Source organism: Molossus molossus, unplaced genomic scaffold (genome assembly GCF_014108415.1).
Source record: "Molossus molossus isolate mMolMol1 unplaced genomic scaffold, mMolMol1.p scaffold_m16_p_3, whole genome shotgun sequence".
Classification (NCBI taxonomy): Eukaryota; Metazoa; Chordata; class Mammalia; order Chiroptera; family Molossidae; genus Molossus; species Molossus molossus.
The window spans coordinates 55,164,611-55,177,529 of NW_023425366.1; the positions used below are offsets into that span (position 1 = coordinate 55,164,611).

Here is a 12,919-nt window from a genome sequence, read left to right on the forward strand (position 1 = left end):
CTTGTTTGGGATTTTTTTCCTGGTTGAAAACTCAAAGCTGAAATTTTAGCTTCTTTTACCTTAATTCTGAGAAATCACTGTCATAGATAACTGTAGTTTAATATGAACTAGTGTATGAGAGGAAGGAACCTAGCAAGGCCCATTTGATTAGTCTTCTCTGTGTCCCATTGTTTCAAATGGTCCAGCACATGTTTATTTACTAAACATTAACTCTTCTCATCTCTCTGTGAATTGTTTTTCTGCACTTTGAAGTCCCAAACCACAACCCTCACCCCTTTCTCCTTAGTTCAAAAGAGCATAGAAACCTTAATTGACAGATTTTCCTGGGTCTCACATTTGTATGGAGCCCCCATATGTACATATGTAATAAATTTGGTTATTTTCTCCTGTTAATCTGTCTCATGTCAATTCAATTTTAAACCAGCCAGAAGAACAGAGAAGGGTAAAAGGAAAATTATTTTTCCTCCCCTCCAGAGCCAACAACATCTGATACGGAGGGGGAGGGGGGGTTGCACTCATTAACCTTCATTCTTGTTTTAAGTACAATAATGCAAGTATACAGGGAAAAGTCAAGGTTGCCATTATGCAAAGCCACCTTGTGACTCCACCCATTGCCATGGAAACACATGCATGGGCGAGTGCAAGTGCATGGATGTGACAGACGAACGTGTTGTATGTGTGAGTGGGTTTGGGAAAGTTATGAATTCACATGAATATGTACTCATGTTTGTGAGTTCTTGTGTATGAGTATGTATTTGTGTGTATTTTGTATGAGTTGTGTATGAATGTGTCGAGTGTAAATGTGTGCAGATGTTTATGTTGTGTGCATGTGTGAGTTTGGGTGTGTGTATGAGAGTATGGTTTGTGAATGTAAATGTGTGTTTGGGTGACCATATCAGTGTGTGTGTAGTTGCCTGTGTAAGTGTGCATTTGTATATGGGTTTGCATTTTTGTGTGTAGGAGTGCATATGGTGGGTGTATTTGTATATATGTGAATGCATACTTTTCTATATAAGTATTGTGTGTATTTTTGCGAATGCGAGTATTTGTATGAGTGTTTTGTGACTAGTTGTGTGTTTGTATTTTTTGTGTAAGTGTTGCGTGTGTAACTGTGTAAATGCGAGCGTTTGTGTGTTGTGACTGTGTGGTGTTTGAGTGTGCATTTGTGTACATGTGAGTATATTTATTTGTCTGTGTGTGCGAGCGAGCGTGGGAGCGGGTGTGTGCTGTCTCCACGCGCCTCCACCTCCCCGCGATCCGCCCCATTGGCGCGGGAGCAGAGGCAGCGGCCCTGGCCCGGCTGGCGAGGGAGGGACACGCGCCGGGGTGAGCGGGCAGCACCGCCACCGCCGCCGTCACCGCCGCCGCACCGACTTTGCCCTTTAAATCGGTCTCCAAGCCGATTACAGCTGATCTCCCACGTGACGTTTTACCTTCTGTCTCCGGAGCGAGTTGCCCAAAGACAGTCCTCGGGCTGCCGGCGCGTCGCGCCGCCCCAGCCCGCCGCGGGGTCTCCGGCTCCCGCAACTTTGGGCAAAGCAACGGGTGGCCCGGGCGCCCTCACGGGGCCACAATCCGCGCGGGCATCGGGGGCTCCCAGGGCTTCGCTCCAGGAGGGCGGCGGCAGCCGGGCGCCCCTCGGACCCGCGCGGCGCCGCGCCCCGGAGGCCAGCGGGGTGCCCTGTGCGCAGCGTCAGGAAAGGGGGCGCCCTTTGCCAGTCTGGACCCCAGCGAGCGAGCCCAGGGGGGAGCCAGGCAGGAGATGGCCGCCAGGCAGGGGTGAGCCCCCGCGCCCTCACCATGCAGAAGAGCGTGCGCTACAACGAGGGGCACGCCCTGTACCTGGCCTTCCTGGCCCGCAAGGAGGGCACCAAGCGCGGCTTCCTGAGCAAGAAGGCAGCCGAGGCGAGCCGCTGGCACGAGAAGTGGTTCGCCCTCTACCAGAATGTGCTCTTCTACTTCGAGGGCGAGCAGAGCTGCCGCCCGGCGGGCATGTACCTCCTGGAGGGCTGCAGCTGCGAGCGGGCGCCCGCGCCGCCCAGGGCCGGTGCCGGGCCGGGCGGCGCCCGGGACGCGCTGGACAAGCAGGTACCAGGCGCCCTCCCTCCCCAGCCTCCCTGCCTCCGGCCGCGGCACTCCCCAGCCCTCCCAACCCCAGAGGTCTAGGGATCGACCGAACGCGGGCTCCGTGCTCCAGACCCGGGGTTCCCCCGCTGCGTTAGTGGCAGGATATTTTCACGCGCCTCCCCATCTCCATCCCTCCTTCTCCCCACCTCATGTAATCACTGGGAATAGGGGCTCGACTTGACCCTGACAGCGGTCGGGGCTTTCAGCTTCATCACTAAGCACACATTGCTCCCTGGAGTTTCTCGGAAGGATTTAGTCTGGTGACAGGTGTTGACACCTGTTGGATTTAGATAGGCGAGACGGAACTAACTTATTTGGGAAAGTTAGGTTTCTCCCTTACCTGGCTGGTGCGTGTAGGTTGTTTTCCTGCAGATGTTTGACTGCTGGTTGGCTCCCAGGACGGACAGGCACTTTCTGTTGTCCCTTTTCAATCTGTCTTTGTAGTTATGTCAATTTACCTTGCTAACATTTGACCTACTGGGTCTAATCACGAAGGTAAATGTGTATCTAATCCCCCCAGTATTAGTATTTGGTAGCACATTCCTGCTATATTTAAACCTGTGGGTATTTAAAAAGACATATTCACTGTACTTTTAAATGAGTGCTTTGAAAACTAATATGACCTTTTTATTCCGGGTCATAATTTTGTTAATTTTGCTATGTACCACTCAGGGAGGAAAAATTCCCTCTAGATTTAGTAACTCCCATGCCCCATTCCTGAAAATGAGAAGTTTGTATTTTTTTGAATCACCATTTGGTTATTAAAGTTAAAGCAGACTAATTTTATGCTCCCAAATGTTCTCACTTTGTTTCTAGGTCTTCAGCTTGGAAAAAAAGGGGACTGGTTGTCTTTGTTATTGCATATAAATATTTCGCAGCCGAATTTTCGGTGGAAGTCAGACTAAACAGTTTCTACTGCGAACCACCTAGGGTGGCTGTGGGAGGCGCTAGGAATGGGATGGTGCATAAGATGCACACCTGACCCCTTGGTGCTCATAAAATACTGTGTAAAATTAAGAGGAGTTGGGGGGTGGGGAGTTGTTACCTGTTGCAATGTATATGGCTGTCTGTTAGTTAATGTAATATGAAAAGCAACATTTTTCTACTCGGGAAATAGTTGAACTCTCATCTTCAGGACAATTTTCTTTACACCACACTTTGAAAAAGAAATGTAACCTCCAGATTGACTTTTGTGCCACTTTCTAATGGAAGTTCCTAAACAGGTCATCCTATGAAAAAATCTGCTTATCATACAAGTTATGAGTATTTCTCAATCGTTTTATACATCTCTCAGAGTTTAGAAATTAGAACCTTTGATATTTGTAGAAAAACTGACATGAAGAGAACAAGACTTCCAAATGGATTAGAAGTTGGATTGGGAAATCTGTCAAACTTTGTCTTCTTTTAGGCATGTTTCTGTGACTTGAGTTAGTTTAGCAGACTGATGCTTTTCTCCACCACTGCCTGCCTGGGTGTGTTTGAAGAATTAAGATGAAACTGTGAAGATAAGAAACAAGAAAACTTCCTACCTTAAATGTACAGTTTATGCAGTGTGTTCCCTTTCAGTTAATTTGTGTGGTTAATGTCCTCCCACCAGGGACCATCTCAGGGTCTGCTTTTCCTAGTGTGCTTCTGGAGATTTCCACATAAATATCTCCATCAGTCCCACAAAGTTGCAGGTTATGGCTTGAAATAGGACTTACGGAGGCTGAGCGGGTTTCCTCCACCAGGTTTCTATGTGACGTCTTTATGCAAATCTCTTAACATTTTCTCTATTTTTCTTCATCTGTTAATGAAATCTGTTTCTTAATATGTGAAAATTAAGGGTTTGGCTAGGATGATTTCCAAGTTGCTTTCTAATAATGACGTCTGTTTTCTAAGGTTATAACAGACAGAGTGAGCTTTTTGCTGTATAATGGATGTGAAAGATGATTTCACAAGATTTAAAAATTCCCAGCCTCTGTAATAAATACTGCATCTGAGAAGCTAAGGACAAGCAGATGATTGAAGTGGACATTCTGATAAATCAGATCAGCAGGTGTGCAAACCTGTAGTAGTAACATTATTGCCTGAGACAGAGACATTCTTATCATTCATGTTGTAGAGCGACATATTGCGATGTCGTTGACAGTTACTATAGTTGATATAAGTTTTGCTATAAAATGCCTCTAGTCATTCTTGCCAATTTAAATACTACTCCTTCATATAATTTTCAAATTCAAATTGTGTTTTTAAGTAAGTTATAAAAAGAAAGCACTCATTGATTTGATTCATCTAAATAATAATTCAAAGTAAGTTGATTGACAAAAGAAAAAAACTGTTTTTTAACCACTTTGTCTTAAACTGTTCCTAGTCAAGAAGAAAAAAGGAAGGTGTTTTTTCACTTCCCAAATGTGCCTAGGTTGAAGGAATACTTGCATTGCTCCATTTTTTCAATAGTGTCCCAAGATTTCATCTTGGTAGGTCGTTGGGAAATTGCAAGGCTCTCAACCTTCCATAGTGGTTACTTCTTAGTGGTAGTTATGGTGATATAATCAAAATGACTTTAAGGGGTGTTCCTTTCCTTGAAAATGTGTGTTGTTGGTACTTCTTTCTAAGACAGCTCCACTTATGGAAAATAAAAAAAAAACACAACTTACCTTTCATTCCAGGTGAAGGTATTTAAGAAAGAAGAGAATTTGCATTTAGTAAGTGCGTTCTATGTGCCAGGCTTGGTGTTAGCCTCCATTAACTCATCCAATTTGAACTTCACTTCAGTTCTTAGAGATTTAGTTTTGTTTTTTTTTTTTCTTTTTCTTTTTTTTCATTTTTACCTATGCTAACAGTAAAGCTCAAAGAGTTCTTGGGAGATAATCAAAATCCTACTCCAGGTATGAAGACTGAATAATCTTGATTGCCTCGCTAAGGAGACAATTGAAATCCACTGAGCTTCAAGAAATTTCAAATCTGGGTGGGATGGGGGTTGTAGTTGTAGGAGGTGAATCACTTTTTATATATTCTTATTTCTTTTTGAAAAGTATTTAAAGGGCAGTTGCAATTCTTGAGAAGTACAATTGCAGACCATTACATTTTCAAAGAAAAAATGGGACTTACAAACAAGTTTACATGGCGTTCATTTACTCCAGTAGGGATCTTAACAAATATTTGCCCTTAGGGTGACAGTGCTCAGCTCGGTCAGTCTAAGTGGCTGTGTCTGTGTTGCCTGCTATCAGGAGAGACATATAGGAACAAAGCTACCTTTTCTTTATTTTTTGAATAATGTTAAGTATTCTCTTCAGCCTGATTTCAGCTGTTTTTTTGGGGGGGTTGGGGTTGGGGAGGATATCTCTTTAGTTCTAAAGGTTTAAAGTAGTAGGTACTTCTCATATTTGTACTGAATTGAACATGTTAATTTAATTTTTGAGGGATTCAAGTTTATGTGATTTTCCTGTCACCTCATTACTAGCCAGTCATTTTAGCATTCCTAACTTAACCACAGGCAGAGGACTTTAATAATACTATTGAATTAGGCAGAGCTTCATGCAAGTCCTAAAATATATATGGAGGGTGAGGAGTGTGGATGGTGGGTTTTCACTCTAGTTCATGTTGTTTAATTGATGTATAATAACTAACACAATATTTTCTTTTTAACCATTACTTGTTGAACACAAATAAAGAAAAAATGGAATAAAAATATTTGCTAAATCTTATAAAAAGTTTTGAAATATAATTTAGGGAAGAAAATGATTTATTAGTGGAATTTTGTAATATTCCATTTAAAGTTAAATGAATAAAAATAATTTATGGGTTAGCAAAGTTTAGTTATTTTAATTTTGGCTAGAGTAAACATTGCTATTTATATTATTGTATTTATTATTAAGAATTCAACATAAAAATCCATCTATGATGTGACAGATGTCCTTAAAAATGCACTTTTATTGTGACAAGTATTTTTCCACGGGTTTTAGTGAGAGCTAAATGTACTATTAAATAGTGAAAACTATTTATAGTGTGATAACATAATTTTTTTCTTTTAAGAATTAAAAAATAGAGATATATTCCTTTTATTGGGTAATGATATGTCCTAAAGTAAATGTGATAACCAAATGTTTCTGGTTTTAGTGAGCCAATGCTAAATTTATTAAAGTTTTAGTAAATGTTATTAAGTTTATTAAAGCAATTGTTGATATTGCAGTTTGTTTAAGGCAGATTATATTTTAAATTTTGTACATGCCCAATACATTTTCCTTCTATGGTCAATATAATTTTAATTTTGAAGAATATAAAAATTTAGTCTTTAAGATTATTTTGTAATGAAATAAGCCAGATTGATAAACAGTATGGATTTACCCAGGTCTTAAATCCTAATTTTGGAATTTTAAAGTAGTTTTGTGTTTTTATGCCTGTTCATTTTTCCTATAAGAAAGAAATATGTGTGTGTTTATTGAGTGTGCCATCTTCTATCATTAAATATTAAACATTTGTAATGCAGTTATAGGTGTTAGAGTATACAGATTTTTATTTGTATCATCAATATTTCAAGATGTGAGTTGTAAATTCAATCTGTTTACAATTTGGGTAGCTTTAGTTCTCAGGACTAAGGATGTATAATGATTTTGTTAAGTTAATCCCAGTATAAATTCCTCTCTGAAACTAGTTTACATTAATTTAAGACTGCACTGTGGTAAATGTTTGGTTATTTTATAACATTTGGCCATTATTCAAAAAATTAATCATTATTTCAAAATTATTTATTATATTTTAATTGGTATAATTTAAAAATATTAACTGATTGAGAAATTATAAATACATTATTTTGACTTCACTAAAGGGTATATTTTAGCATGTTTGCCCAAGAAATTTGAATATGATTGTGTGTATATTTAAGAAAAAATAGTAGCAGGTTTTTCTTTTTCTTTGTCTTTTTTTATTTGAGAAAACGTTGGTGTTAGTAGGTGGAATGGAGATGCAGGAAGCACATGTTCTCACAGTTTTCCTTTTTACTGGCACTTGAAAAACTTATGATTTAATGAAAAATAATGATTCAAATTATTTTTCCCAAATCTCCACCCAGTGAATGCAAAATACCCCAAATATGCTTTTAGTGAGATAGCAAAAAAAAAAAAAAAAAGTTTGAGTTGATCTGTGTTTATTTAAATAATATTTCTTTTTTTTTCAAACTGTAAAGGAAGAAATGAAAAAGTTGGGGAGGCCTATATAAGCATAACTCACAGCATCAGAGTAGAAAAAGTTAATGAAAGTTAGAATTCCCATAAGATTGAGAAGACACAAATAAAGTAGCAGTGATAAAATCTATGCTTAAAAATAAAATGTATTGATCCTTTAGTGTTTTATTGTTTTGAAATGTAGGCCCCAGTTTCTTTTGCTACCTGTCCCCATACTTACCAATGTGACATTGCTGAGACTTATGATGATGGAAACAGCAGGGAACTGAGGGACTCTGGTTACTGGTACTTTTCATTCTTTTCAGGCTCCTGAAATGTTTTATTTTGTCATTGTCTGATTTAATTTAGACATTGCCTGATTCATTTTCCTGAATTGTATTTATGAGCCCATGCTATTTGTGTGACTAATTTGAACAGTGGGTTTAGTGCTATGAATTAAACGGCCGTCTGGAAAGTAGGAGGTTTCCTGGGGTTAGCTCTGTGGGAATGGGGAGCTGGTAGCCTGGGTAAGGCTCATTGTGTAACATCTCAACTCATTACAGGAGAAGTCACGATGAGATGATGTCAGTGATGCACAGGAATAGGAGACGGTTCACATCCAATATGAATTGCCTTTCTTTTTTGAAAAAAAAAAAAAGTTTTTATTGATGTTAGAGGGAGAGAGGAAGGGAAAGGGAGAGAGAGATGGAAACATCAATGAGAGAGAACATTGATTGGGTGCCTCCTGCATGCCCCCCACTGGGGATCAAGCCCGCAATCTGGGAATGTGCTCTGACTGAGAATTGAACTGGCAACCACTGAGCCACATTGGCCAGGCTGAATTGCCTTTCATTTAACTTTAAGAATATCAGTTTCCAGTTCAGATGATATTGTGTGTGGTTGAGTAAATATGTGTATTGTTCAATTCATGAGTTGAACTGTGGGGGTTTCAGTCTTGATGCAGCTACTTACCAGATATATGATGTTGAGCCATTTCTCTTTCTCAGTCTGGGTCCTACCTGTAAGATGGGAATCATGATAGTACCTATGTCATCAGGTTGTTGCCAGGCTCATAGGCAATAAATAGTGTGCATCAGCCTCTTACCATGGGGCCTGGCACATGAAAAGTCAGCATATTTGTCAGCTGGTATTTTTATTACCCCTTTCTAATATGATTCTTCTTTGACTTTTTGTTTTCATTACTAGGGTCACTCAGAAAGTATTTTCCTCCTTTCCTCTTTAAAAAATACTTTTTAATTCAACACACACAAAATAGAACAGTTCGGGGAACACCGATATACCCATCACCTGGCTTCAACAGACAACTTTCTGCTTTTTATTTGTTTCCTTCCACACATTTTGTTTTGTTTTGTTTTAGACTATTTTAGAGCAAGTCCCAGATATCATATTATTTCACTCGTAAATAAAGAAGTTTTTCCTCTTTGGCACAGCCCTTGTTTGGCACTGAAGATTGTACTAGATGTGACTCTGAAAAGAATGATCTTGGAAAGCGTTAGTAATGTGATTCTGTTTTAATGTGTGTTATTATAATGGTTGTATTCTTTTTGTTTCCTTGATATCGTTATAAAGGAAAAACTTAAGATAGTAGTTGTGAAGACATAAAGGTGGTGGAATTCACTTTTAAATAAGTTCTGGCTTATTAAATCCCAAAGGAAAGAAATTTGAAATCAGTTGTTTAATCACGATCATGGTATAAAGGTATTTCCATGATTTGTCCTAACTCACAGGGAAATTAAATGACCAGTGATTCTCTTGCTGAGGACTCTTCTTTTCCTTTTTGAAGTCCATTTACCAGACTCTTTCAGCTCCGCAGCTGAAGGGTCTTGTTTCCAGCCGAGAGAGTGCTTCCACCTCTGGTGCACTGTCAGGATTTTACATAGTTTTGCAACAGTCGGGATGTGATCCATAAATCAGTGTTTCATCCCTCTTTCAAAAATCAATTCCAAGACCCAACAGCTACTCAATGTTATTTTAAGGCAATTACTAAGGTTTCATTAATCAAGTGTGTAGTTGGCTTTTCCTCGTGCTGCTAAACTTTTTTAGGGTTAGTTGGTTTCTGTCAGATGGTTATTTGCTTTAAGCCCTTTTCATTGCAAGGGGGACATATGGACAAGGGGTGTCTTGAATTGTGGTAACCTCTGCGTGTGGTGGGGGGACAGTGGGGATATTATAAAGCAATATAAGGGCAAGTCTCCATCTACTTTTATTATGACCTAGCTATTCTTGGGATGTTAGTACTGGCTGACCTGTTTTCCAGTGTGTTTATGCCATTTCGGTTCCTCACTGCTTCTGTTTTCCCGAACTCCAGGCTGCTGTGTCTGTCCGGCTACTGACTCAGCGTGTTGTGGCCCCTTTCTGCCTTTTTCTGTTTTAATTCTCACTGCAACATCTCTTCTTTACGCAGTGTATTTAAGCTTGTATTCTTGTGAAAGAATCTGATTAGCCACTCAGTTCACATTTTGGGGCTAGATAAAACCACTGGTCACTGAGCTGTCCAAGGATCGTCTGTCAAACAGCAGGGGCCATGGATAAGGAAGTTTCAGGGAAAGTTTGGTGGGTGTGATAGACATTATTACTGGCATTTCTACATTAAGCTAGTTAATATTATTTTCACCAGATGAAAATTTACTCATTCTAAGCCATATTCTCTTTCTTCAGTAGCAGTTTTGCACACTCACCTTATCAATATAAGATCTTTCCAATAATACAATTTCTGTCCCCTGGGCCTGATTGACCTCCTGTACTGCTTAGAGTTCATGGTCATACTTTTCAAAGTACAGCATACATACAGAAAAGTACATAAGTCATAAGTGTGCTACTTGATGAATTTTCACAAAGTAAAAATATTTTTGTAAGCAGTACCCAGATCAAGCAGTGGATGTGGTCACTCCTCCAGAAACTAACCTCATATCTGTTTCTCCTCACTACTCCTAACCATGGAGGGTAGTGATTACTTCGGTCTGTTTTCGAACTGTAGTGTGGACTCATGCAGTAAGTACTCTTTTGTTATCAGGCTTCTTTCCCTCAAGGTCATATTTCTGAGATTGAACCATGTTGTTGGGTGTTGCAGTTCATCCCATTACAGTCTTTTGTAGTATTTCTCTGGATGAGTATACAACAGTTTCCATATCTTTGTCTACTATTTGATGGACATTTGAATTGTCTCTAATTGAGGCTATTACAAACAATATGGATATGGAAATTCTTGTGCAAGTCTTTTGTAAACATACATGCATGCATTTCTGTTAAATGTATAGCCAGGAAAGAAATTGTTGGTTTATAGAACATGAATATATTCGGCTTTAATAATTACTGCTAAATAGTCTTTCAAAATAGTTATATCAGTTTGTGTTCCCACCAGCAGCATATAAGAATTCCAGTTGCTCTACATCTTTGCCAACACTTGGTATCAAACTCTCCAGTTTTGTTTTTTTTGTTATCCTTACCTGAGGACATTTTTCTATTTTTTGTTCAGATAGAGTGGGAGGGAGAGAGAGAGAGAGAGAGAAACGTCCACGTGAAAGGGACACATCGAGTGGCTGCCACCCGCACAACCCAACCAGGACCGGGGACAAACTACAACAGAGGTACATGCCCTTAGCGGGAACCAAACCCTGGTCCCTCTGGACCGCAGGCCGACGCTCTAACCACTGAGAAAACTGGCCAGGGCAACCTGTTTAGTTTCAAGCATTCTAATGGGTGTGTAGTAGTATCTCCTTTTGGTTTTTATTTTCATTTCTCTGATAATGAGGTTGAGCACCTTTTCAACTATTTATTGACAATTTGTTCTCTGTTTTGAAGTGCTTGTTCAACCTTTTACCCATTTTATATTGAGCAGTCTTGTCTCTTGGACCTGTAGAAGTTTTTAATATTAATTAAAATATATGAGTTGCCATTTTTGTACATCAAAAATTATTGAATATCAAAATTTCATATCATTCATACTACTATATATGAAGACATGAGCCTTTTGTCAGTTATATGTACTGCAAATATTTTCTCCTACTCTGGATTGTCTTTCTACTCCCTTAAAAGTGTCTTTTGATGAAGAGAAGTTTAAAACTTTAATGTAGCATAAGCTCCTTATCTTGTTCTTCCTGGCATCCTCTGCCCATGAAATGGATGGGGTTCGGGGCAACATCAAGAGTGCTTTTTGTGACAGGTGTGGGAGCTGGGGTGCGCCCCTCCTGCCCTGTGGCCACAGCAATCACATGGATCACAGAAGACGCAGCAGTAAGCAAAACAGTGAGCTTCCAGCTTGGTCGGTCCCATGGGACGTTTTCCCTTTGGAGGAAGGCCCCAGGGGCAGTTCTAAAAGACAAAAGGTCATAATGTTCTTTTCTCCCTCACACCTCCTTGGGTCTAAGGTGTTCCCTCCCCAGTGCTCGGTTTTACTCTTCCTCTAGAAACCCACACATGTAATATGCATCAAAAGGCTCGCACAAGATTTTTTGTAGCATGATTATTCACAAAATCTGAGTGTCCCATTCCAGTAGCTCTAACTTCACTTCCCCCACCCCCCAGTCACCCCCTACTCACACCTACAGCTTTCATCTGGAAGGATCAGGTGCAAGAAGGGCAAGGGTGCTTCCATAAAACTTAACCAGAATTAAGTCTGAATCCCTGACATCCCCTTTCAGCTGTGCTGCCACCTTGAGGGTGTGCCAACCAGGCTGGCCTGGGGGTGTTGTTATGAGAGAGAAAAATGCATCATGCCAGTGGTCAAGACAGAATCCTCAATTTCAAAACGTATCTATATAATGCCCTACAACCCCTCCCCTACTTTGTCCTGATCATTACCCAGGAAGTGGCCAAGAAGGGATGACACCTTTCTCAGGATACTGCATTCAGTGATCAAACTGCCTTACTAAAGTGTATGGACCAGGAGGGAATGAGGGAGAGACAGCTGGACAATCAGCCCATTGTTGAGTACACAGATTAGTTTCAAGGGCCACAATGGTGTGGCTGAAAATAGCTAACCAGTAACCTGAAGAAGTATCAACAGTGATGAGGCAGCACTGCTAACCCTGAAAGGGGTTCGAAGGTCTGATGCAGCCAATCTGCCAGGAATGGGGAGGGGTTGCCCCCCTCGTAGTCTCTCCCATTGTGAGACAAACGGACCACCTTTGTCAGGAGTCACAAGTTTGCCCTGTGTAGTAGCCTCTGCATTAGACACGGAGTCAGGCTCCATCAGCAGCTTCATTCCGATTGGTTCCAGCAGAGAACCTCCCCTTCCCACAGGCATCTATCTACACGAGTGTTCCAGACAGTTCAGTCAGCAGTCATGGTTTGTCCCCAGGTTCATGTTTCCTAAGAAGGGTCTCTTGAATCTGCCAGTATGTAGTTTTCCAAGTGGCAGACCAAACAGCTATGCCATTGGCAGCGGCCCCAAAGTCTCAGTTTTGCCTTCTGGGCAGAAGCAACTACATCTCCTTTTGCTTCTGCCCAGCTAACACTGAGGCTGAATAGCCAGACCACCAGAGAACCAGGCCCAGACATTTAGGGAATCTCTGTGAATTAAGGGTCCCACTGAGTAGATGGCTTTGTTTCAGGTAGCTGAGCAGATAAAGTCCCCCACAGAGGGATGATTAAATTTTTTTTTTTTTTTTTTTTAATGTAAGGCTGAG

At 40.6% G+C, this 12,919-nt stretch overlaps 1 protein-coding gene across 4 annotated transcripts in view; it reads left to right on the forward strand.

Moving 5' to 3' along the window:
- Nucleotides 1-1,710: 1,710 nt before the first annotated feature.
- RASGRF2 (Ras protein specific guanine nucleotide releasing factor 2) overlaps nt 1,711-12,919 on the forward strand; it is a 188,318-nt gene continuing 177,109 nt past the window's right edge. For all 4 annotated transcript variants that reach the window (XM_036278551.1, XM_036278552.1, XM_036278553.1 and 1 more), the window contains exon 1: nt 1,711-2,088. In XM_036278551.1, the coding sequence (XP_036134444.1) occupies nt 1,801-2,088 (288 nt within the window). In that variant the 5' untranslated portion in view covers nt 1,711-1,800. The remainder of the gene's footprint in view (nt 2,089-12,919) is intronic.